The sequence below is a fragment of the Strigops habroptila genome, chromosome 2, assembly GCF_004027225.2.
Source record: "Strigops habroptila isolate Jane chromosome 2, bStrHab1.2.pri, whole genome shotgun sequence".
NCBI lineage: Eukaryota > Metazoa > Chordata > Aves > Psittaciformes > Psittacidae > Strigops > Strigops habroptila.
In genome coordinates this window covers 103,019,119-103,045,605 of record NC_044278.2, presented here as the reverse complement: position 1 = coordinate 103,045,605, position 26,487 = coordinate 103,019,119, and the positions used below count along the sequence as shown (strand labels likewise).

Sequence of the window (26,487 nt, the reverse complement as noted above, 5' to 3'; positions counted from 1 at the left end):
CTTAATTCTGGTGGACTGAGCTTGCAAGAATTCACCTAGTCTTGGGTAGCCACCCTTGACAATAGTTAGCTTAAATAAAGTTTTTGTTTGTTTCTTAGCAATTGCGTGAGTACAGTGTGATTGCAACATGACCCTTAGAGCTCAAATAGACTGTTGATGTCTGCATTCAGTTTTTGTGCTTTGTCTTGGTTGTGTTTTCCTTTTGGTGACAGTTAAAGCTATAGTTTCTAAAGCAGTTGAGCTGGCTTAATGGCTCCTAGCTGTGTCCCTTTGCTAGTGCTGGGTCTGCTGTTACTGCTATGGGCCATTTCAGCTCAGGAACTCAGCAGAAAATTATTGCCTTTTTTTTGTCTGGGTTAGTTTCCTCTTGAACTGGGAGCTGTTTCGTGGATGGCTTCTGAGTACTGTAACTGGTGTAATATATGTTGTGGGAGGAATTGGACCTTCTTCTGAAGGTGGTGGTGACCTTGTAGATCAGCTCACTGCATCTTACAAACCATATCTTCATTTAGCTGGCTGCATTGACAGGATCTAAATGAGTCCCCCCATTCAGCCTTGAATGATTGCCACCAAAATGCAGGGTTTCCAGATAATTGGGAGTCAGGAGAAAACTGGATACCCCAAATGGCTCTATCGAAGATTATAGCTTATGGGAAAGGGCAGGTGCCACAACTGGCTGTTTGCAGAGTCTTCTTGATCCTGGATAATAGTGAGGTTTACACAGACTTCAACTTTTAGGAAATGGATAGGAAGTGAATGCCCTAAGGGGGTTATGACCTGCTTTCAGCTTCAGTTTCAAACTAATGACTGGTTCTTTCATTAAAAAAGTATGTGCTGTTTTCTGTGACTTGCATATTTCAACTTTTATTGTTGTTATTGTAAAGTATGTAGCAAAGTTTTTTTTTTTTTTTTTTTTTTTTTTTTTTAAGTATTCATCTTTCCAGCCCTTTTCACAGTTCTGGATGTATGGATATAACTGTTGTTGGACTTTCTTTATTTTGCAGTTGCTGCGGGAGCTCAAGCATCCAAATGTCATTTCTCTGCAAAAGGTGTTTCTTTCTCATGCTGACAGGAAAGTGTGGCTTCTCTTTGACTACGCTGAGCATGACCTCTGGGTAAGATGAATCGTTTGTAGGTACCAGGCTTAATGTTTTAGCTGCAGAAAAGGGACAAGGTCAGGGAAAACACATTGGTTTAAAAATAGTGTAACCTCTTACTCCCTGTTTGTTGGAAACTTTGTCAGTACTAAAGGAAAAGCAATGGAAAATGTTGGGTAAACACACTACACAGTTAATCTGTGACCTGTTTTGGAAGATAAAAATCTGTATTCAGCTCTCAGTAGCTAGAAATCTAGTTAAATAAATGCAGATATAGCCTTCCATTACAGCTTAAGTAGGGTGCAGGAAAATGTAATTGATTATACAGGTGGATTCCCTTTGAAAAACGATGGAATTATTGACTGAATGTGGCAGTTCAGAGTTTTAGTTACATTGCATGTCATCCATGAATGGATGTGAGAGTAATGCCACTGTATATAATGGAAATTTAATTCATATGGTTCAGCAGAAGAGGTTTTTACTCATCTGCTGAAATTTCATATATTTGGAAGGAAGGCTGTTTATTCCTAATTACAAAACGCAGCTTTAAAATATAAATGCATTGGAGGCCAAGTAAATTTGTTTTAAGCTACATACCTTTTTCTTTGATTAATTTGGTATTTGGAAGCTCGACATCCATTTGGAATACTTAAAGTGGCATTGTAAAGAATCCAAAATACCATGCAACCTTGACTTCCCTGAAAAAAAGGTATGTGGTCTTCAAATTAAATCTTGCATGCATTCTGAGCATTGCTCTCATAATAGAACCTTAAAAGAGATCAAGAAAACTCGTGTTACTGAGTCGAGATATTCTAATGTCAAAATGTGGAGACATTCTAAAAGCTGATATACAAAACAACAACAAAAGGAAAACCAAAATATTGGTGAAATGGAGTAAAGGTTTGGGGTTTTTTACCTGGAAAAAAGAACAAGCACATTCTTACTTGTTTTTTTTTTACTTTTTTTTTTTTTTTTTTTAAGTGCTGCTCCATATTTAGGATATGTTAACCTCCAGAAGTTTAGGAATGTCTGAGTTTGTTGGAGGTTTGGTTTTTTTGGTTTTTTGGGTTTTTTTTTTGTTTTTGGTTTTTTTTTTTCCAAAATATGCGATAAGACTTAGTATTTGTTTGGATGATTGTGACTAGTAGTGACCTGTCCTCATTTGTATTTATACATTTCTGCATCACTGCAGAAGCACTTCTGTTAATGAAACACTGGCTTGTACATTAGTAACTTAGGAATGACCCTCAATTTTGAGCATTATGTTTGCATCCACATACCTGTATGAACTCCCCGGCCATACCAGCTCCTGATTGTTCACTGTATCTGGATGCAAGAGACATAGCTGCAGTGGCTCTACTGGCTCTGCCCCCGAGGGCCAGCTATGGACCAAGTCCTCCAGTCCTGAGCATATCTAGCACAGCAAGTCTCAAGCAAGACCAGGGAAAAGGGCACAGAGTGCATTGGAGTGAGAATAAAGAAGTCCAGGAGAGCCATCTGTTTGTCTCTGAAGATTCACTTCTCTCTGGCCACTGCATGAAAAACAACTTTTGCTTTGGAGTCAGTGGAAGTGGGAGGCGAAACTTGTGGCTCAAGCTGAGGGATGCTCATGCACAAGGTGCTTGGCTGACTGCGCAGAGACTGTCACCTTTTCATCAATGTTTCTCTCCTCTGCGCAGCTCCATTTTTACCTTTGGCAGGGCAGGGATGTGCCTTTTTCTCCCAAGGAAGCCAAGCTCTATACCTGAAGCAATGGAGGGAGGCTGTATGGAGCTGGGCTGCAGCAAGAGAGGAAAGGCAATTTCCCAAAGGGGTTTGAGTAGTTGGGTGCTTCATTGGCACCTGGAATATGAAAGTTCAGGAATGTAGGAGGAACATGTGATGGGAGTTTGGTGCCAGGTTTTAGATGGACAAGGTCAGGGCTGTTTTTATGATTGCACAAGTGCAAGCCAGTACAGAAAATAAGTGTGAATGCATGAAAAAATTTGTTCTAGAAATGACCTCTCTTTTAAAAGGAGACAAACATGGAAATGGTTATCGTGACCCTGGCACACCCTATGCTATTGAAGTTAGTGGCACCTGGGACTCAAGTGCTAAGACAACATACCTTTTGGACTTCTCATTGTTGGTAGACATTATTGCCTGTGTATACACTTGAAATTGCTAAAGGTGTTTTCTGTGTCTGGCTTGGTGGCTGACTTTAAGGTTGACAGATTTATAACTTTGCTCAGTCAACAGCTTCTGTTTTTAGAGTACTGTGCTTTAAGGGTGCAGTAAATAAAGATGATGTAAATCTGGGCCTCTAATTAAAATGTTTAAAACTCCCAATACAGTTTGCAAGAATTTGTCTTGCATTATGTGTTGAATATTACAGTGTCATCATAGCTGTAGGAGAAAACCTAAAATTAAGATAATAAAGGAGCTAGGTAATGCACTTTTATTTCTCTCCTGTGATATAGAAAATAGAAGCCTATCTTAATAAAAAGAACCCCCAAACAAAAATACCCCGAAACCTTCCAAGGTCAGTGATCTGCAAGGGAGTTTGCTTTGGCAGTTGTATTGGTTTTGTATTCCTCATCCGACTGGGAGAGTGAGCGAGTGTCTGTGTGGGGCTTAGCTGCTTGCCAGGATTAAGCTACAGCAACAACTGATTTCATTTGAGAGATTTGCTTAGGCCAGTTATCACTTTACCTCGTATAGTATTAATTTTCTAGTACTAAAAGTACAAGTTTCTAGTTTTGAAAATGAATGATGAAAGGTTGAAAAAAAGCTGAGAAGTCTGTGTAAGGAATTGCTGGCAGTCTTTTTGTGTAATGCTGTAGATAACATTATGCTTTTTAATTTTGATTTCTTTTTCCCTTTTACAGCACATAATCAAGTTTCACAGGGCTTCTAAAGCAAACAAGAAACCAGTTCAGTTACCTCGGGGAATGGTGAAGTCACTGTTATATCAGATCCTAGATGGTATTCACTACCTGCATGCTAACTGGGTGTTACACAGGGATTTGGTAAGTGGATCCGCAATGGGTTTTAGCACTGGGATGATGATTGAGGGCAAGGATGTTTTTTTTAATGAAAAATTTATGGGGAAAAACCACCTTTTGCTAAGGGCATGTGTTAATAAATAGATATTTTTATACTGCAGTCAGCCTTGATTAGTAGAGTGAATTTTAAAAGCTGGCTATAATCTGATATGCTTATGATAGCAAAGTATATCAGATGGCTGGTTTCCATTTTTGATTTTCTAAAGAAACTACTTTAAAAGTGTTCATTTAAGTAAGAGGCATGTTGAAGTACAGAAAATGCCTTTGGTAGTATCACTGCAGGCAAGATAAATAACTAAGTACAGCATGTGTGTAGGTGGGGGCGAGGATGATTGGCTCTAAGAACTGTTCGAAAAATAAGAACTCCCTAAAATAATCACTTTTATATACAAAGTAACTTTTGAAGGCCATTATCTTCTCTTAATACTTATAATCTATCAGAAATATAGCCATGCCAACTTTTGAAGAGTTCTGCAAATAAACTATTTATCCAAACTATAGTATAAGCAAAACATTTTGAAGCTGAGTGGTTTTTAACCAGCAAATTCCATTATATGTTTTAAATTGGTGAATCTCATCAATTCTTATATATTTGCCTTTGAAATATGCCCATGGCTGGACGGGCTGGTTCTGTCTTAATGTTGGGTAGTTTTTCTGACTTGGTTGTCTGTAGCTCTTATTCTTAGAAGTAAATTGGAAAAAAAAAAAGCTATCAAAGTATTATCTATGTATGATGCTTCTAATTACTGAAATTTCATTAGTGATGAGAGTATCTTTAGTTTGACCTTTCCCATGAGTCAGTATTACCAGTGTTATTTTGTGCTTGGTGCAGTAAGTCTGACTTCCTTATTACTCTTCCAGAGTCACTTTTTGTCTTTGAAATAGCTTTAATAGTGTTTCTGGAAATATGGTCAATGACTAGTTATTTGTCTTCTATTTTTGTGCCTAGTAAATGCTTTGACAGAGTGCTAGTGCCTGTTTAAACTCATGGGGAAAAGATTTAACTTTGATAAATAATATTTTCAGAACTGAAATGCAAGGAAGCTTTGCTTTATTAAAATCATTCTATGGATATTGTATCTAATTTGCTTCTGATCTTGGAAATGGAACAGAAACTGCAGTACTGAGGGGAAAAGTCAGAAGGATTGTGGTGGCATTGTCAAGACTCATGAAATAGTGGAGCAAAACATAATGTAGAAATACATAGTGCTTGTTACTACTTAGGCACACTTTATTTTAAACCAAAATGTAATCTTATTTAAATGTTCCGCCTGCACTAGTACTCTTTGGTGTATTGTCAAGAGGCACACAGAAAACAAGTGACCTATAACCAAGAATCTTAATTGTTCTGATGTTTTACTTTCTACAGTTTCAGAAAATTTATGAACCTAAGCATAACTGAGTTTAAAAAGAAAACCATGCAGGTTGTTAACTGGATGGCTCAGGAGATTGGTAATTTATTACAGAGCCTTTCACATCTAGGTCTGTAGCTCAAATACAGTTTAAGTTGGCAACTGCAAATAACTATTACCATCTCATTTTCTGACCTAAGTGAAATGAGTTGGTGGTCTCAGTCCAGCATGAAGTGTTCTTCCAGCAGGAAAACCACCATCACAATTGGCTATCTTTTGATAATCTAAGGAAGAGACCAAAAGCTTGAGGCAGAGACTGAGAGGTCTTCCCACTGGAACGTTGTCAAGCCATGTTGGTGAGAATCCCATAAAACCTGTGCCGGGGCTGCCCGTGCTGCCTTGTCCATGGAAACCTTTGGGTTTGTTGTTTTGAAACCGTTCAGTTTGAGCTGAAATTGGAAGACACGTGTTTCATGCAGGAGAAAAGTCAGAATTGTATCTGTCAGTTATTTTCTTCCTTTCGTCAGGGAATAGACTGAGTAACAGAAGGGATTTTATCTAGTGTTTTGGCCTAGCAAGATAGGGGCATACTGGTGTAAACTTAAGCTGGAGATTCGGGACTTCAGTGGTACATATAGTCTGACCCAAAGCAAAATAACTGACGTTAATGCTTGTTCTTAGATGTGGGTTTCTATTCCAGGATACCTGTTATACCAGCCTTCAGGAATATTGGTGTTAAATAATTTTTTTACTCTTGTCTGAGTGGCTGGACAAATTTGATGTTTCTCCTGTTGTTTCTCCTACCTTTGAAATTATGGGTGTTGCTAAATGTTTTATGTTTCCCTAGATTTAGATGTGTACAGATACACCCACATTGTTGCTCAAAGTAACTTTGTTTTGTTTCATACACGAGCTATTATAAGAGTAGTGGTGCTTGGGGTGGTGGGAAGCTGAGGAACAGTACTTTGGCAGAAGAAAATCTGTTCTTTGCTGCGTCTCTCTTAGGATGAGGATTTGTTTAAAGGGTAAGAAAGCTCATCTCTTGGGAAAGTAATTATCTTTCATCAAAGTGCAATTTTCTGGTTTTGGGGCTTTGTTCTTTTTTTAAGCTGTCTTAATGAAGTTAGCTTTTAGGTAGCCAATGTTTTGGAGTTTCTGAGTTCTTGACTTGCATAATCAGAAAGAAAATATGGCATAAAGTAACTCCTTTGTTGCCTGTTTTAGGCAGTAAAACTTAATGGCTATTAAAATCATCAACTTAGACTGAAATTTGTCTTCAGAATGGTGAAATTGAGGAATCTTAATTCCTGTAAGATTCTTAAAGATATTCTATATGAAACAGTAAAAACCATAGGAAGACAGTAATTGTCTGTTGAGGTTTTTATAGTCATGGTTTGTTGTTTACAAAGGAAATGCATACACATCTTAGCAATAACTTAACTATTTAAATAGTTGGCTCTCTTTGCTGTTTTTTTCCTCTTTCACTGCTGACGTGAAAGCCAATTCACTATTTCCATCAGAGCAAGGGAGATGTCGGTTGTATTTGTTGTCTGAATACCGCTGCGCTTGAGTAGTTAGCTTTTCCATAAGGCTTTGAAACATACCAGTAAAATTTTTCAACCAATGACTGTCAGTCCTTTTAAAATTTCTTATTTGACTTACATATGCTTCAGCTTTTTTAAATTTCATGACTGAGAGCAATTGAAAGCAGATTGTTTATTCATGCTCTGACTGTAGCAGGAAGGAAATAACACTTCATGTAATTACCACAAAGTGCATCAATTATAGTTTTAGTAATATTTTGAATTTAGTTATCAAGCATGCTTCAAACATACTGCGTTTTGCTGACTGCTTTTTCTAGTATTTTTTCCTGTTCATGATATCCAGCTATTGGACATCTTCCTTTACTCAAAGTTCTTATTCCACACCAAAAATAAGCGTATGCAGAAGAGTGGCTATAGATCTGTTTTCATCATTCTACAACCTCAAGAGCAAGAGAAAAGAGAGGATGCACTTGGCAGCGTGCTTGGAAGATTTCTTCAAGTAATGGGCCTAAAATAGAGGTCTCTTTGCATGGTACAGCAACATCTGTCTCATGCCTGTTAGTATTTAAAAGTGCATCTTTCTTTAATATTAGTTTGTAGCGGTCCTGTCCACACAGTCAGGATCCAGTCTCAGCTAAGAGATGAGCACCCCTCCACTGGTTTTGTGTGGTGACAGTAAGATTAGTCTGCAATTAATCATAGTTTAAATTAATAATAGATTTTGCACTGAAACGATTTAAAATGCTCATGTGGGGCAACAGTGCTTAATAACATACCACCACCCCTGAAAATGCTCCCCAAATCACCCCAAACAAAAAACCCAGCTGAGACACTACGATGGAATGTTTTGGGTTTGGTCTTTTTTTTTTTTGTTCCCAGATTTTCAGACTAAATTCCCTGGCCTATTTCTTTGTGTATGGTGTGGTGTGAGTGGGTGCCACTTGGCAAGCCAGGTATGGAAGTGGATAACACAGTGCTGGGCTCCTGCTTCCTGTTCCTCATCTCTATCTCTTGCCAAAGGAATGATGTCTCTTAGCCTTTGTCAATAACATCCATGTCCTAGTTAGTCTGGGACTGTGTCACTGTGGATGTGGCCATTTGCAAACTAGCACTAGCACAGGATACTGCAGCCTATTTAATGTGTTCCTAGTGTGCAGCTCAGCTGAACTGCTGCTGCAGGATGAGCGCTGTTTTTTAACAAGCTTTCAGGCAGACAAGTTTAATACATTTGGAATGTAGCTTCCTGGGATCTCTTCCCAAGGGTACCTGCTGCCAGCTTTGGGATTACTAAGAACATTAAAGATTTTCTTTCAACAATAAATGAGGAGACCCACTGCCAGGGTTTGTTTTTGTAGACATCAATGACTTTCCAGGCTCTGGCTGTGAATCACTTAAGTATATGCTTTAGGCAAAGTTAAATATATGGAACTTTTACCCTGCCAGTTTACTGTTTTCCACATTAGAGATCTTGAATCCAAGGATGTGTCTCATCAATATTCCAAGATTACTTCAGAAATATAGAAATGCCCTTCAGTCCTGCTGTAGTGCTTACAAAACTGGTCATCTGAAGGAATGCACCTAAATGCTTAAAAACAAATAGTAATGTGCACAGCTTTTCCTACTAGAAAGAAGTTAACAGCTTTTAAAAGCAGGGTGGTCTTCTACCCTGTTTAGATATATAAATGGATAATAGGCATTATTTCTCAAAAGGCATTGTAATGACTTGCAGGTGATTTGCTTTAAAAGGAGGAAGAAACAAACAACCCAACCCAAACCCAATCACAGTTTTGGTTGTCAGCTGTTGCATTTCCCAAAATTTCTGTTTCCAAGGTGTTTTTCATTATGTAAGTGTGTGCTTTCATGAGTTCACAAAAGAACAATGTGTCTGGCAGAACCTTGTTTTCTTGCATAGGCTGTACTAACATGCTTCCCTGTGAGCTGTAATTTACTGTAATTCTAAATATTCTATAGTTAAAATAACATTATCTGGTGTTTCTTAATTCTCCTATTTACAGGGAACATGACTACTTTCTGCTCGCTGTTCTAAGCATTTTCTTTGTCTTAGATGAAACTTTCAAACCATTAACTAATCAAAGTGATTTTATTTTATCTTTTTTTTTTTCAAGAACTGCTGTGCAAATGAGAAGCCATTTGTCTGGCTTTCTTCTTGGACATCATTGTTGGCAAAGGCCTATTAGGTCAAGCTCTTGATTGAGTCATGTCTGTCAGGTTTGTACAAATGCAGATGTGAAGTTAGAAATGCAGAATATATTGCTGCAGTACTGCCAGCCTTCCAGTCGGAAAATTAGAAGGTGTAATGCTTGGAGATCTTTAAATTCACCGTAAAATCATATAAACAAAGCATTGTGAGGCCACTCTCTTTGAAAGGTCATAGCAATCAGGGGTGGTTCCTGAGGGGAAAAAAGCAAATTATCACTCCAATCTTCAAGAAGGGCAAGAAGGAGGGTCTGGAGAATTATATGCCAGTCACTCTCGCCTTGTTCACTGGATTAAATCCTTCTGGAAGCCATTTCCCAATATTTGAAAGACACAAAGGTGATTGATTGGGAGTAGTCAGCATGGATTTACGAAGGGGAAATCATGCTTGACCAACCTGAGAGCCTTTAATGACTGTCTCGGTGGGTGGGAGAAGAACATGTCGCTTACTTTAATAAGGCTTTCAACACTGCATCCCGTAATAGCCTTGTAGACAAAGAAAGAAAGAACAGACTCTCGAAGTGCACAGTGAAGTGAGGTGGACTGAAAGCTGGCTGAGTCAATGGGCTCAAAGGATTGTGATGATTGCCACCAAGCTGGACACCAGTCCATCCGGACATTGAGCTGGACACCAGTCACTAGTGGAGCATCACACAGACTGATACTGGGTTCGGTGCTGTTTTAACATCATCATTAATAACCTGGACAATGGGACAGAACACACTCTCAACAATTAGCAAATGATTTCCAGAGTTGTCTTCCAACCTCAGCCATTCTGTGGATGTGTTATGTCTTTGATTTCATTTGATCTGTCTCAAAAAATTCAATTATTGCTTTTTCAAAATCTAAAATAATGATGAATCAATAGACTAGAAGCTGTGGTAGAGGGGGAAGTGGGAGCAGGTGTGAGTAAGAATATGAAAGATCAAATAGCTCATATGGAAAAGGAACAATGTGAAGAAAGAAGTGAAATACAAAAGCTTTGCAGTGAAGGAGGACATTTTCATGATGTATCTTGACTACAGCATGATGAGAGGGAGGACATGGTGCCATTTACTTTTCCTGAGGAAAAAAGATGATGTATATCCCCAAAAGTTTTTACGGAAGCTCTTTGGTCATAAAATATGTATTTCTACTGGATCATCAAATTGTCACCAACTTTGAGTATGAAACACTTCTGTAACTGCAGTATCTCTAGAAAGAGATACCCTCGTCTTGAGAGATGAAAAAAAGTTGTCAATTCTATAGAATTAAAGTGTTATGGAGATACAAATTTTTAGACCTCTTTTGGATTACTGCTATGTCTTTTATTCTTCGCTGGAATACTATTCCTTTTGTGTTAAAGGACTGAAATAAAATGGAAAAGATAAATGAAAATACAATATTCAGTCCAGTTATATTTGGGTCTTTGTTGCAGGGCTTCCTGGGGATTTTACAAATTGGCCATCTTTAAACATAGTGAACAGATCTTTTTTAATTTGTAGGCCACCTCCATTCAAACAATTCTTGAATGCAAATATAGTATTTCATAGTTTTTTGCAGGTTGATCATCTTTGATCTCAGATCAAGTGTAAGGTCATTTAACAAGTGTTAAGTAAGGATTGTGAAAGTAGAGAGTAAAACTCCAAGATTTATTATTATATGTGGAATCAACAGGTACACCTGAAAATAATTTTTATCTAAGCTACCAGTGTTTAGCAAAAATGGGAAACCAGTCCTAAAGTTCTTGATGATCTTTTACCACACAATAGACTCCTATTTATAGAAAGATGAAGTGCTGAATAGGGGAACTTTTTGGAGATATTTTTCTCCAAATACTTTTCTCCAGTATTTTGATTGCAAGTGAAAAACTCATTTATCAACTTGATTCAAATGAAAATGGGGTGCAAGGAAAGGTCAGAAGTCTGACAATATCAAGAAAGTTTTCAAAATCCACCTCTATTAGACTATTGCTTTTATTCAAAGCCCCATCTACTTGATTGGCAAATCCAACTTTATTTGAGTATCATAAAGACTATAAAGACAAGTCTTATTTTTTAGCTTTTTATAATTGCCTTCAGGTGTTTCCAAAAGGTCTGACTATGTTTGTCTGATGTACAGTCTTATGTTTTGTTTGTTGTAATTATCAATAACTTCTTGGTTCTTAGCTCAGTATTTCTTTTCCATAAATAATTCTTAAAATGATTAATCCTCTTGAGGTGAAAAAACCCAAAACTGAGTCCCACAGCCTTGTCTTTTAGAACTGGAGATACTGGCCAACACAGTTTTGCTCTATTCATAAACATACCTTGTTTTGAAACAACAACAAACACAGTCTTTGTCTGAAGTATAAATGGAAGATCAAGGTGGAGCAATGAATATGTAATTAGAAGAGCTTTGTTCTTTTATCTAGCCAATAATGTGACCAAACCTAAGCAGACTTACTCTTCGACTGTTGTTGCCTAGAGGAAATGCAGGTAAAGTTTCTGAATTTGGAGTTCAATAGGCAAAGAGAACTTCTACATCTAAGTAGTATGAGGTGCAGAAAAGAAATGGAAAAAGTAAGGCTGCTTTTATTTAACCACCAAACATCTTAGGGACAAATGAGTACAACAGAGATGACTATTTGGAGACATTTAAGTTACGTTACATGATTATCAATGTTTTAGTGAGATGTTTTTCACTGATCTGCTGTAGAACTGTCAGACACAAGCAATGCAAGAGGAGTATTTTTCCTGGCATTTCTATATCATTGCAGATCTAATAATTTTTAACTCCTGATCTCAGACCTATTAACAGGTAGCAGAGAACTGTTGCAAAAGGGGAACTGCAAATATGAGACTGAAAGTAACTTGTGGATTTTCTTCGTATGGCTATAAATGCTGGTCTCTGCTCCTTCCCCTAAAGCCCTTCAGTGCTAGATAGAATGTTTCAGGACTGATCTTTACATCTTTAACCATTTATGTCTTTACCTTACAGGGTATCAAACCAAGACAAGCCTTTTAAGTGCCTTTCATCAGAATTAATGTTATTGTAGTGGCTTGTAAGAGGTTTGCCTTTGTTTGGTGGAACATACATTTAATAACAGCACCAGAAACACAAGTGTGCATATTGCATACTGACTTTTAAGCTGAAAACATGGAGGTGCTTTAGAGTTTTAGATAGGAGAAATGTCTACCCGTTAAAATTGTATATAATATATCTCTTCTGCAGGATCTCTGAGTGAAAGTATGGAGAATCCTATAGCAGACTGATTTAATTTGGGGCAGGAGGAAAACGCAGCAAAGCAGGAAGTTGAATAATTGAGGGTTTGGGTTTTTTGGGGTTTTTTTTGTTGGAAAATTATACAGGTCATCTAGAAAGTGTTTGGAAAAATGTACAGGTGTTGCCTAAGTACCGTCGTTTTTTAAACCAGAAAATATCAAGGATTTTTGTGATGAATGTTTTACTAAGAGTATGTAGAATGAAGAATAGTGGGTTTTAAATATGGAAAAGTGGTTTCGGGGGGATGTTTTTGATCCTCATATTGCTTAAAAAAGCAATATCACGCTTCATGTCAATATATATGATGCGTTGTTATTTCTGACTATGTAGGGAAAATTGGACCATTAGGAGCCTTTGAAAGGTTTACTTTAGTACATTACTTGTGAAATTGTAGGAGCCCCTTGTGAAAGTTGCCTTCATTGTTTAAAAGTCCAGAAGGCTTGAGGTTTCTTTATTAGGCAACTTTCTTGTGTTTAGAAATGTGGTGTTCTGAAAATCTCTAGTCAGCTACCCAGAATTGTCTGACAGCTGAGGGATGCCATCACTTTGTATGTGTTATATTTGGTATTTTCAGTCATAAATTCATTTAGTAGCTATTACTGCTTCAGTCTGAGTCAATTTATATTGTCCTCGCAAAGGCTTCAGAAAAGAAAATAAGCTGTTTGCAAAAGGAGTGTGCATTAAAACCTGTGCTAACTTCATTCTGTCATGCAGTACAAAAAATGGGAGAAGAAGGGAGGAGGAGCAGCAGCTGTACGTAGCTGTTTGGATGTATGGAAAGATGGTCAGATGACCACTGTCTTTGCAACAAAAATGAACATTTGGAAGTTTTCTATATTTCATAACTATTTTTTTGGTCAGAATATTAGAAAATATTCTGCTTTCTTCTAGTTTCAGTAGTTTGAATAGTTTGCAGTACTCTAGTTTGAGTACTGCAAAGGAGATACCCTCCTAGCAAATGTAGTTACTCTTTTTGGAACTTCTGCACTTTTCAGAAAGCAAGATGCCCATGTGTAGAACCAGCATTCTTTATATGAAGAAGGCTCATTTCTTAAGGTGCTGTTTTGTCATGTCTGGATTTGGTAGAATACTTTAGCTATTGCTTTTTTTCAAGCTTAGAAGTATTTTGACTTTTTTAAACTCTATGGCATTTAAATAGATAACTGAAGTAGAACAATGTAATAAGAATTATATGTAATATAAGTAATGGGGAATATAATTTATATCTGGATACCTGATATATAGATAATTTTTTATATCTGTTTGTTTATATAAGGATTTTAAAAAGTTGTTTGAATCTATTTTTTTATCTTTTTAATAGCAAAAGCCCTGCCTGAATTAAGTAGAATTTTGAGTATGGAAATACATTAACTGATGGGCAGACCGTAGACTTCTTTCTTCACTGTAGTTTTAAACTTGTTCTTTTGTTATTAGCCTGTTTTTTAATCTGTTGGCTTTCCAAGATGGCCAGATATCTGATTATGGTGCTGCCAAGAGTGTAATGTAAGTAATCCTCCCTCTTTGAAGGCGGACTCAGTCATCTCAGTGCATTGCCACACAGTAGTGATAGGTAAACTGCCTGAGATAACTCTCATAAATACAAATAGAGGTAAGAGATCTTCAGCGAAAAGGCATTCTGGAAGCTTCAGATCTAATTCTCATCATAAAGGTAATGAGCTGTACTAGCCAGATGGAGAATGTATCAACAAAACTTTTGGTTCTGACATGAGAGAGGTGTGGAGGACCAGAAGCTCTTTGATCACAAATGTACCTTTGAAGTAAGCTTAGTCTATAAATACCCTGATTTGGTCAAAAACCTGTAGTATGATTTCAGAAACACTTAGATGCAATTTAGAGTTTGGTTTTGTTGGGTTTTTTAGTACCAAATACTTACTGAGGTTGTGACAAAGTTAGCACGTTGAAAATGGTATGGAAGATAAGAATATAAATTGTTCAAAATAGGTTAAATAGCCGTAATTGTTTTGTCTGGATCCTGTTGTAGACAGAAAATGAAATGATCTATGTGAATGATCTATACTCACAGAAGAAAAGTTGAAAAGATAAGAAAGCAGTATTTTGATTAAATCTGAGCAGTTTGAAAGGAACCTGCATAAAATTCACCTTACAAATAGAGCACACTTATCCCATATGAAAGCTTGCTCTGTATGAACTCCCAACGTTATCCAACTTGCTCTGAATACTAGTGACACAGAACACAATCTTTGGGGCGTTGTTTGAAATACTATGTTTGTTCTGTGCACAAAGGTGCTTTAACAAGTAAGCACTAACAAAGCCCAGGCAACCACTGGAAAGTGCATAGTAATAAATTGCATGGGCTTTTCACTTTCTTAATTTTTTCTTTGTCCAGAGGAGTTGTGTATTAGTCAATACAAGTAGGGTGATATGGAAGCGATGACAGTCCTACTTAAATGAAAACCAAAAATAAAATAGGGCTGTTGAGGAAGGTCGCAAGGGCTACCACTATGTGAAAGTATTAGAAAGTACAAGATTAGGGCACTACTGAGTGCCTGTCAACCTGCAGAAGCTGCAGCAACAAAATGGTAGAGCAAAAATAGTGCTTGATGTTTTTATTACCCATTCAAAATCCTCACTTGTACGGCAGAGCTCTGAATTGAAAAAGGAGACAGAATTATGTCTGGAATAAGTAGTACCTAAAACCCAGTTTCAGTGCGCAGTCTCCTCTTGCGCTTGAGTCTGCTCTGATGTGTCCAGAGCATCCAGAGACATCCTGACCTATGCACAGAGTAATCGCTTGTGTAGCAAAACACACAGGAATTATATTTCTGCAAGACTATTTGTTTTAATTTATGAAGTTTGTTATTACACCTTTGAATGATGTGTTAATGCTATTTGGCATGTTAGATTTTCCTGCTATAATGTTTTTGCCTATGATATCCACCTTTCCTTCCTTAGAGACCTAGTACATAAAGTCACATCCTGCAGCTTGTCCTGAGAGACACTTCTAGGGAGTGGGAGAGTTGGCCTGAAATGTGTGATTAATTTTTTTCTTTCAACTTTAATACAGTTCCAATAAAAGTGATAGCAAAGCCTGTGTATTAGGCTATGTACAGGCTTTAGTGAATTACACAGCCCCAAGCTGGCAGTAATTGAATGACAGCAACGTAAGGAAATTCTTGGAATGTGTTCAGAGCATAAAAATGTGATAGTGAGGCCAACAGCTTTCATCAGGCTTGAAACAGAGATAAAGTATGCTGACAGTAACTAGCAGAAGGCCTCACTGGCATAGATACAGCATCCCTCTATCTTCTATCCCACCCAAATACTTTCTGTACTTCTAAAATTTTTGAGCATGTGTGCTTTGATTAGTTAGGTGTTTGATTTTGTTTGATTGTTACTAGTAATACTAATGGTTTCTGGGTTTAATGAGAATTCTATTTAGATACTTTATTTTTTTAAACAATTGAGATCTTTATAAGAAGATAATTAACATGAAGTATTAAATTAAAATAGATTTTCTTAATTTTCCAGTGCTTTTCACAATTCGTCTGTGTTTTAAATTGAAAAGTAGACTTTAATATATTGATTTAATACATGTTGAGTTCTGTGGAGCCTTTTTTTTCACCAGTGTCTTTTGAAAATTTCTTTTAAAGCCCCAAATCAGTTAATAAATGCAACTGAAAATATCTTAATTGTGAATGCACGTCTTTGAATTCAAAGAAATAAACTTCAGAAAAAGGCTGATGCTATCACTTGATTATGGTTGTGTCGACATGTTCACTGAACTACAAACTTCACATCAAGACATTTCTAACTCATTTATGTTTCATGCTTCTCAGGCACTTGCTCACATACAGACGAAGAAGTTGATTTTTTTTTTTTTGGTAGGATTGTGGGATTGTGCATTTGAGTCTGTTCCTGTATTCTTTAATATAACACTTTGAACTCTAAAATATTAAAGTTATTAATTCTAAATCTTAATAGAACCATTTTTGGGATAATGATTGCAAAAGCAAAATAATTTAGGGATAAAAACACTTTGTTTACTATTGCTCTTTTGAAGTTAAGATGATTGTTTTTAAATGAAAACCATTTTTTTCTATTGTCTTGGCTCATGACAGGTAGGAATGGGTGGGATGGCCACTTCTGAGAATGAGTGGCACAGCTGTTAACGATGCACAAATATTAGTGGTTAACAAAAGTCACTGGTGTGACTCACCTTATAACTGTGGACCCTCTACAGAGTTATGTTTTAGCAGCCAAACTCTTTTAAGTATGGAATTATCTGAATAAAAACTAGCAAGGATGCTAAACCCTTATTAGAACATGTGTTAAAACAGAAGTATAAAGGGAGTGAATCTGTTCATAAATATAAGTGGGACTACTGAAAACAGTTCGCTTGCAGGGGGGATCTACATTCTACCGCCATAGATAATTGAAAGGAATTTTGGTTGCTCATTGGTAGGCACGTTTAAAATCAACCTTTGAAAATGAACGTGTTCAGAAACGACCTAGTAGCAAAAAAATAGTGGAGTAATAGTTCCTACAGGACGTGGTTTGGTGCTAAAAGTAGTTAGTATCAAAGATTACAATGGCTAAGATGTCAAAAAGTGCCATTTTTTTTCCCCCTCGCTGCTTTGGTAAGTAAAACTTGGTGGAAGGAGGACCCAGGAGCAGAATACCTTTCCTGGAGCACAAGAAAATGTCCTGTGATTTCCAGACATCTAGTATGCTGACATAGAATAAGTAATCATCTCCTTCTCCTATGAGTAACTTGCTGAGAGCAACAGGAATGCTGTCTGTGTTGATATGATCACATCTCATCAAGACATAGACTGGTATAATTTTCATGTTGTTTGCATTTTTATCTTCAAAATAGAAACCCAAGTCAGTTCTAAAGTCTGAGTTTCCTCTCTGAATGAACACCAGCATTTTCAGTGTATGTTAAGCAGCAGTATGTGGCTGCAATGTTTGTTGAAATGGAACAATGATTTTGTTTTTAAGAAAGAAAAACTAAGTAGCAGTCCTGGAGAAAAGATGTGAACAAAATGCATGGCTTGTAACCTTAACATAGAATCAATAACCTTATACAATGAGGCAAAACAAGATACCATACTGGGACTGTATAAGTGGAAGATGCTGTGCAAGGCATATAATACAATCCCTCTGCTGTATTTAGCATTAGTGAAGTCTCAGCAGGAGCAGTATGCAATTTGGAGCACTCCAGTTCAAACAAATAGATGGCCCAAGGCAGAACAGCTAGAGGGAAGCAACAAGAATGATCATACATCCAGAAAAAAATGACCTAGGAGGGAACATTGAGCAGAAGAGGGTTCTTTTAATCCACATGGTAGGACTGTAAAGAGATGTATATCCTTGCAGTCATGCAGTGGTTGTCTAATGTTTGTACTGATGTGTAAGAGAAGAGGTAATGGGAGTAACTTTGTTTGTTGTGATGGAAGGAAAGGAAAAACTGCGATGGAGAATGTGCAGCCTTCCTCATCAGAGGCTTTAGGATCAGGGTGAACAGGGAGCAGTATCATGTGTTAGGGCAGGCAGATGAAGGTAGCTGCTTGAAGATCTTTGGAGATCCAGGAACTTGTCAGTATAACCTTTGGAGTTTTTTAGGTCCTTTATTTGAAAATAACCTGCTGCTTGGGATTTCTGTTTGCACTTCGCAAATAATGATACGGTTAGATGTACCTAAAAATATGTTCTCTCCCCAGTAGTAACAGTGATTAAATGCACAAGATCTAGGAATGGCACAAGGAATCCTACAAAGCCAGATCTAGGACGGGATAAGATTTAGTGCTGTGGCGTGGTCACAAGGCCATTCTTCCATGAGAATTTGTTATTCCCTGCTGCTGAGGTGGGGTGTGGGGTGGGGGTGGGTGGTGATTTTCTTCTTATATTTTGTTCTATAGGGTTGTCAGAAAGTTGTTTTGCTGGTCTCTGAAGTACTCAGCTGTACATCACTGCGTGGCTCTTCACATTCCGTTTGGGATCATAACAGCTTTCTCATTTGCATGGCATGAGTAAATATGCCTCTATTAGAACAAAAATGAGATCATTTGTAGTTATTAAAAAAAGACAGCTGTTTAAAGTAGTGTGTTTTCAGAGCACAACATTAAAATTGCTGGAAAATTTTTCTTCACTTGCTCAGCCCAAGTGATTTGAATAAGCACTCTAAACTTTCATTTGCTCTGGATAATTAAAATTAAACTGAAATGTAACAAATTAAACTGAAGTTTGTCCAGATTTCTCCCTTCACTTTCTGATGACTGCTTTTTTTTCTTTGCGAATATATTTCTAATGCGTAATGAGTTGCACAAAGAAACTTGGGGTTTTTTTTACTCCAGATGGTGGACTTGAGTCAAAGATACCGAAAAAGAATCCCTGGCCCATGATTTGACTTTTGTTAGTGGACTTGAATGTTTTTCATAGAGTCCTCAAAATGCCTATGTTTTAGGAACACCAATGCTATTCCTATACTGCATTCTGGTAGATACTCCCCTGTTGAACTTGAATACTGATTAATGTTCTTGTTTGGAAAATTCTTTCAACTAATGATGTTGCTCCAGGCTACTAATGCAGTGATTTTAGGAATGAGAACCTTCGAACCTTCAGAATAAGACCTCTGCAAAGTTTTATTTTTTAATCTTTTACTGTAATGATGTGTCTTTCCAGTGATGTGACTGTATAAATATTTTTGTCTGTAGTAAGCATCTTCTGTTTCAAACAGAACCGTTTGTGAAGGGCCTTGACTCTAGAAAGGAGTGGACTGCTGTCAGTGGTTATTCTAGATTGACTGAGGGGTTTTTGTCTTGCTGCTTTAGAAGACCTGTACACAGATTTCTAAATTGTCTGGCTTTTTTGAATGTTTTCTGTAAATACTGAAAGGAGAAAAGAAAAAAAACCAAACCTGAGTGTGGATCAAGCTGTTGCTACTTATTTTGCTAACCAGAACTGTCTCATCTCTTTGTGCTTTCTCTTCTCATCTGTACTACCTTGAACTTCGGGTAGAAGATCTTTGGGACAGGAATTGTTACCCAGTGCTGTGCTGATTAACCATCTGGCATAATGGAGTCTTTGTGTGAATATGACTCGTTGTCCCTATCAAAATACAAATAGTAACATTTTAAGATGAAAACATCCTGAGGATGTCGCAAGGGTTTTTGTAGAGTATTATCAACCTGTGAAAATGCAGGGGGGTAATTATACTTTGCATCAATGTATTAGTTATCTGGAAAAAAACTAGTGCCTGTTAGCTCTACTAAAAAAATATTAATCAGGCCTATATCTTATTAACACCCAGATATATTGAAGCGGCTTTTGTATAAGATACATGTATTTGCTCTTTGAGTCACAGTGTAGCAATAGAATGGTTTGTGTGGTGAAGTTGTGTGTTCTTACCTAGCAGTTTGAATTGCTTTAAACTTCAACATTAACTTTGAATTTAAAGATTTATGCTACTTGTTTATTTCTAGGACTTTTCTAGAAACAACCAAACTTGAATGATTTGTGAGCTGTGTGCCCACATGCTGCTTTTTGTTTTATGTTGCAGCAGTACTTGCCTGGAGTGTATGCCTTGATTAAAAAAAACCAAACGGGGGTGTGGTGGTGTGGGACACAAGTTGTTCTGCATATTGCTGAGCTAATGCAGCACAATTTGGATCTGTTGATATTCCTGTTGATAAGATAATGGGATATATCTTACCTTTTTGATCACAGTCAAGCTATAGCATTTTCTTCTGCTTTAGCCAGCTCTCAGAGATGCAACACCTCAAATTCTTCTTGCATAATTTGCACATGGATTGTACAGTTTCCAAAATCCATGTTGGAGCCTTTCATAAGCAGTAGTAATTATGTTTCTCAAAGAAATTTTTTGCTGGAGTACTAATTTTTTGCACCTTGTTTTACACAATATGAATTACTTACAGATTGATATGAAATTGTGGTGTTTTGTTTCTTTGAATGTGTTTACACTGGAGCCTGATAGATTCAGGAAGACTTGAGAATTTCCTAGAATAAGTTTGTTAAATCGTGCTGAGATACTAGGATGTCTTATACTGAATTTTAGGTAGCCTAAATTATCTCACTGGAGCACTTTTTTCTTCAGATCATTTTAAACTGGGAAAGCAAAGCAAGAGCTGTAACTCAGCCTTATTAAAATTCTTGCAGTTCACAACCTAATAGAAGCCCCTGTTTTGTCCAGGATTCAAAGTATGAACAGGTATCTAAATCACTCCATTTCAAAGCAAGTCTAGCATACATTTTCAGCTTTAGTTGAAAAAAATCCTGACTTCTTTCCCTAAAAATAAGCGCTGCAGATTTGATTTATATAAACAGCATTAGCATTTGAGGAATCTTCAGACTGCATATGCCAAGACTGGATTATGAGAAACAGGACGGCAGAAAATACAGGATTAAGTGAATGGTTTTATTTCTAACCAGTTAAACTCTAGCTCAATTGTTTAACTCACATCCCTAGTAAAAGAAAGGAAGAGAAGAAAGAAGAACAATGTAAAGGCAGTATTTTCCAGTTTTGCAGCTGTCTGAATTGGTATGCACTTGTAAATAGGAATAATTTAGATGATTTTTCTCTCCAGTATCAAGTGATATGGTAATGATTAATCTGTATCTCATTTAGGTGGTTTGGGGTTTTTTTACTGTAAAATGTGTCTGCAAATGTGCCTAAAGATCCTGGGCAAAGTATGTTGTAGAGCTGGCTTCCCATCCCTGTGCTGGGGGTGCAGGGTGGTGGGCAGCAATGGGACTGCCTCCCAGCAAAAGGATCTAGAGCAATTTTGGTAGAAATCTCAGTGGCTTGGTGACTGCCAGCTCATTTGAGGACAGACACCAGGGTGTGAGTTAGGAAGCACAGTGCTGGAGCACAGAAACACCGAAAAGAAACGTGGGGAACTTGCAGTCAGGGAGAGCCTGTGTCTGGGTCCTTGCACAGCTTTACTGTGACAGAGAAACTGCTCATTTTTATCAAAACAAACTTGGTTTAAAACTGGCAAAACAAAGCTTAACTAATTTTTCAGAGACTGATGTTTAGGTTTATCGTGGTATATGTATTGTATATTTATTTTTTTTTCCACAGAAACCTGCTAATATTTTAGTTATGGGTGAAGGTCCTGAGCGAGGAAGAGTAAAAATTGGTATGTTTATATCTTTGATAAGTCCCAGTGTAGCATTTAAGTTAGAATGTTCTGAAGGTGCAGTTGTACCACATAAAGTAGTCACTGTAATACTAGTATGTGCCTGGGCACATTGCCTAAATGCTGTTTTCTGAGTGACTGGCCTCTTGATATTAGCCCCATGCACCAGTTCTGACCATGAAATGCTGTAGCCTCATCAATACAAAGTGGAAAATGTCGTATTTTGTTTAAATGGGTGTTTGTGTGGGGTGGGGGATTTTGATATGGGGATGAAGATGACAGCTAGCTAGGGGGAAAGGAGGAGAAAGAAATGGGATTTGAACATTTCCTCCATTTACCCCTGTAATGCCATGACATTATCTTGCTGCTGCTTATAAAACCTAAATAGGGAATTACTCATTGCTACAAACCTTAAATTTTTATAATGGAATCAAGGTGGCATTTAGCCTACACAATGTTCTTGAAAGGGTAGACAGTCCCTTGGAGATAAATGCAAGGAATCTTAAAAGTCCAGAAAACACAGTAATCCAGCCAAAATACTTAGTAACAACTACTGCTAAATGCTAAAACTGAGGTGTACCAGGGTAGGAACACTTTCCCCAACACTTTCCCCATTATTGTAGTGTTTTCTGGTGGAAGTTACTGTTCACAGTGAGATGATAATTTGTAAAGCTTCAATTTTTTAAATTAAAGTAAATAAATAGAGATTAACTGTAGTCTAACAGTAATAAGCTATACCAGGCTGTGCATTAGTATGGCGGTGCTTTGATAGCAGACTGCTAATCTTATAAAGCCTGCTTATATTTATTATGGTAATGCAGCCCCGTTTGGAAGGGTTTTTTAAAGGTAGTTCATCTTTTTCATCCCTCTGGCTTTCTTTTATGAGATTATTCTTCTGCATTGTTGCTCTGTACTCTTACTGTTTTGTTTATCTGAACTATATTGTTAATCACTAGTGTAATGATTCAGGGCAGGATTTTCTTGGAGCGTTCAGTGCTGCTCTAGTCGTTCCCTCACCCTTTGAAATCCAATGAGCAGATGGGCTGGGGCTGAACGCTCCTGCAGATCCTACCCTGAAAATTGTTAATACCCTTCCGAGGTTTAAGGTTGACAGTAGAGATTGAGGTATTCTCTGTACAAAACAGGTACAGCACAGACAGCAGAAGGGAAAATTTCTTCCTGTTACCTTATTCTTCATGGAGCGGTTGCTTCCCAAATTGAGAATGTAGTCATCTTCAGGGCATGTTCACTTTCAACTGTGGTGGTGATACTTGCTGTACACAACTATTTGCTAGTTATTGCGCATAGACCACCCATTTATTTCTTAATTTATAGTTTTGAATTAATTTGGGAATAACTTAGAACACAACTAAATTTAGTCAGACTCTGCTAATGGACAGGTGAAAGATTCTGTATCGGACCACCAGTCCTCTGAGCCATCCATTCCCAGCGGGGAAAGAGGGAGGGGGACCCTGGATTTCTAAGTGTGCTATCAAAATGTAGATTTTGGGGTTTTTTTTATTTTCTTAAGATACTACCGCAGCAGGAAAAGAATGCAGAATTTATACCCATACCAAGGGCTTCCACTTTTCCAGTGTAACTAAGTTTTCTAAAAAATACATAACTGGTATTTTAACTTAAAATAATTTTTATAGGCTTTTTGTGTCATTTTGAGACATAAATATATTTTCTGCCAACAATTTTCCTTATTTTTTCATAGTTACTAGTGACTTGATATCTTGAGTAATCAATATTTTAATGTAGAAAACTGTAAAATGTTGCTCTTTTTAAATGCATTAAAACAATCATAAATAGGAATGCGTATGAAAAAAATAAGGATTGTGCAGTCAAGTTACAGACCCATATTTACACTGCAGTTTTCCCTCAATCACTGAGCTATATAGCATCCTTTTCCCTCAGAATGGCTACTCATCTCATTTCATTCGAGTCTTCTCAGCAGGTGTATATCCCTGCACCACAGAGTCCCTCTGTCTTGGGATTTGGGGAGTGGTGGGTTGGGAAAATAATTTGGTGGGGATAAGGTGCCTATTTTAGTCTCTGCCCATGTTCTCCTGTGTCACTTATATTTGGTAGTTCGCACAGCTTTCTAGGCAGTTGTATACTACCAATTACAAAAATCAGGTTTTAATTACATTATGTCCCCAAACAGAATTTTAAAGTCATAGTCTAAATGGTATTTAGTACTGGTATCTTGATACTGGAAATACTTCTTGACAGAAAATAAGCAGGAAGGCAGATGCTCTAGGCTTAGTTGCTGGTTTTGTGTGAAGAAAATCTTGCTATAGCTAACTTCATGAGGAGGGAGCTTTTGTGATCTGCATGTATGTATTATAAATCATTCTAACCTTTGCAGAACCTGCACTTTACTCATATTTAAGATGCTGCTTCTTGAAAGACCATCCTGTAATAATAGAATATTTTACCAGAGAATATCAGGTAAAATGAGTCAGGATTTACCAGTGTCCTGAGAAGTGAGTCAATGCGCTTTTTCAGAACAATGGTTAATTCTTTGTTCTAAATGGCACATGTTAGTAATGATTTATAATGATATACTTTATAGGTGATGATATCCTTTAACTTCTACAAAAGCTTTAAGAAAGTTTCTCAAAATTCATATCTGCTACAGAGTCTGCGTTTGCATTTTATTTAGCAATGGTGGTAGTGCTAACAAGTAAACTCAAATCAGTTTGTTAAAAAAAGAAAAAAGGGTAGCTTTCCTCAAATTTTAAAGCATCTGTCTTTGAATTTTGCAGCTGACATGGGCTTTGCCCGATTATTTAATTCACCTCTGAAGCCTTTAGCAGACTTGGATCCAGTAGTTGTAACGTTCTGGTATCGAGCTCCAGAGTTGCTTCTTGGAGCAAGGCATTATACCAAAGCTATTGGTAAGTAAATTGGACCAAAACTTACTATTTTTTTCTTTATGTAAAGTGTACCCAAATATTGAAGCATTGATAAATAGTACAAAGAACAATAGCTGAGCTAAAGGTATGTTATTGATTTCTTAAAGAAATACTCAACTTTGACAAATTGTTTAGTTTATTATGGTCTCTGGCTATATGTAGGAATTAAATATTTCTGTGTTTTGGCTCCACATGCCCTGGGATGCAGTGTAAGTTTGTGTAGCTTTCATACAAGACTTTGGTAAATGCTGTTAGAGGCAATACAAAATATGGATGCGTCTTTGAACTATTAGTAGAATCCAGATACTGATGATGAGGCACAGTACGTTAATTTTATTGCAGAGGTTTTTACCTAGTGTAAATAAATACATTAGAAATGTACAGAATGGAGAATATGCTGGCTGCACTGAAACTAAGCTCTAAAAATAAGCTATGTTTTAGCCTCTGTTTTTCAAAGCAAAAGTGTAAATAGGAATTGCGTGAAGTAGTGGCATGTGGTCAGAGTTGTGCAACAGGCTAGGCTGTGATGCTGCATCAGGCATATACAGAGAAAACCCAGGCCTCACAGAACACAGATGCTGGGAAATGGTTATCAGTTAGATCAGCTTAATGCTGCATCCTGCTCGCCACTTAATTCTTAGCTGCCAGTCTGCATTTTAAGAACTTTGTCATGGCATGGTTGACTTCGCTCCAACAGTTCCTGTTCTTGTCATTTCCCAGGTAAGGGATCACTAGCAGTAAGAGCAGCTGTGATGTAGCACATGGGGAATAGGCCAGCCTTTAGTGGGTGTCAACAGCTTTGCCATGGAAGGGAGACACTGTAGGGAAGAGGAATGGGAAGTTTTCCTCTTGATAGCTGGTATAAAAGATATGTTGAAGCCTGACAACCATTTCGGGGGAAGTAATTTCTCCTGCAATGCTCCACTTAATCTGCGCAAACACAGAGGTTGTATGTCAGCACGTGTTGCTTCTGTAACTTGAAGCTTCTATTGTTGCTTCTATAACCTGAAATTCTTTCCTCAGACCTCAGGCATTGTTTTTTGTTTTTTTTTTTTTAAGACCATGTCAGTGTTTTTGTCAGAAGCTCTAAAATGTTTGACTTAATGTATTTTCATTTGCTTTTCTGTTAATACTGTATTTCTTTTGTAGATCAAATACATTTCTTTATATGTTCCCTTAAATGGCTTTTTTTTGTTTTTCTGTTTGCATGGTCCTTCACTTTACTGGCATTTTCTTCTGCTTGCAGCATGTGAAACTGCATGGATGAGCATAGCCTTAGTACATCATTTGTTTCAGCATAGATAAAAACTGACTGTATGAAAACACTGAGTAATGGGGTTATGCTCTTTGCATTATTTGCTTTTGTCCTTGTTCATGACCTTTTCTTGTTCATTCAAGGTTCAGTGTAGCATTACTGTATGTAAATTAAAAATTGCATTTGTGTATACTAGGAAAAAAATCAGCAAAACTGGGAGAAGTCAGGCTGTCTGATTTTGCAGATTGGGATACAGCAGTTAAACAGGGTTTGGGGTTTCTTATTTATTTTAAATAACGCTATGAAAAAGAAGAGGTGTGGTACATGGGCATGGCCTAATTTTTCTTGTTACTCTTTCTGCAAGATTCTATACATAGCATTTGGCTTATCCCAATATCACTGCTTTTCAACTTGTATTTTTTAGGTTATTTAGTACTTATTAAACCCAGGGGCTGATCAAGAGAGCACATTTCTTGGCTGGGACAGTATGGCAGTGAATGGGCAAGATGTTGGTTGGCTTTTCTTCTTGTATATTATGCATGGACAGTTACCCAAAAAGTTTCCTTCTTTTTTTTTAGTTCTTAAATTAATTTTTTTACATCAGTAAATGCGGACTATGCTTTAAAAACCCCACAAAAAACTTGTATGATACACTCTCAGCTCCTGTG

The 26,487-nt window shown here is 37.2% G+C and overlaps 1 protein-coding gene across 9 annotated transcripts in view; it reads left to right on the top strand.

Moving 5' to 3' along the window:
- CDK8 (cyclin dependent kinase 8) overlaps positions 1-26,487 on the top strand; it is a 73,952-nt gene that overhangs the window by 33,505 nt on the left and 13,960 nt on the right. For 7 of the 9 annotated variants that reach the window (XR_003989989.1, XR_003989988.1, XM_030476033.1 and 4 more), the window contains 4 exons: positions 1,005-1,115; positions 3,965-4,105; positions 21,583-21,640; positions 24,415-24,546. Coding sequence is in view for 7 of the 9 variants with exons in the window: in XM_030476033.1 (XP_030331893.1) it covers positions 1,005-1,115; positions 3,965-4,105; positions 21,583-21,640; positions 24,415-24,546 (442 nt within the window). In the remaining 2 variants the exon portion in view is untranslated. Of the gene's footprint in view, positions 1-1,004; positions 1,116-3,964; positions 4,106-21,582; positions 21,641-24,014; positions 24,098-24,414; positions 24,547-26,487 lie in introns of those variants that run through there. The other 2 variants (XM_030476036.1, XM_030476035.1) reach the window with 2 other exon arrangements.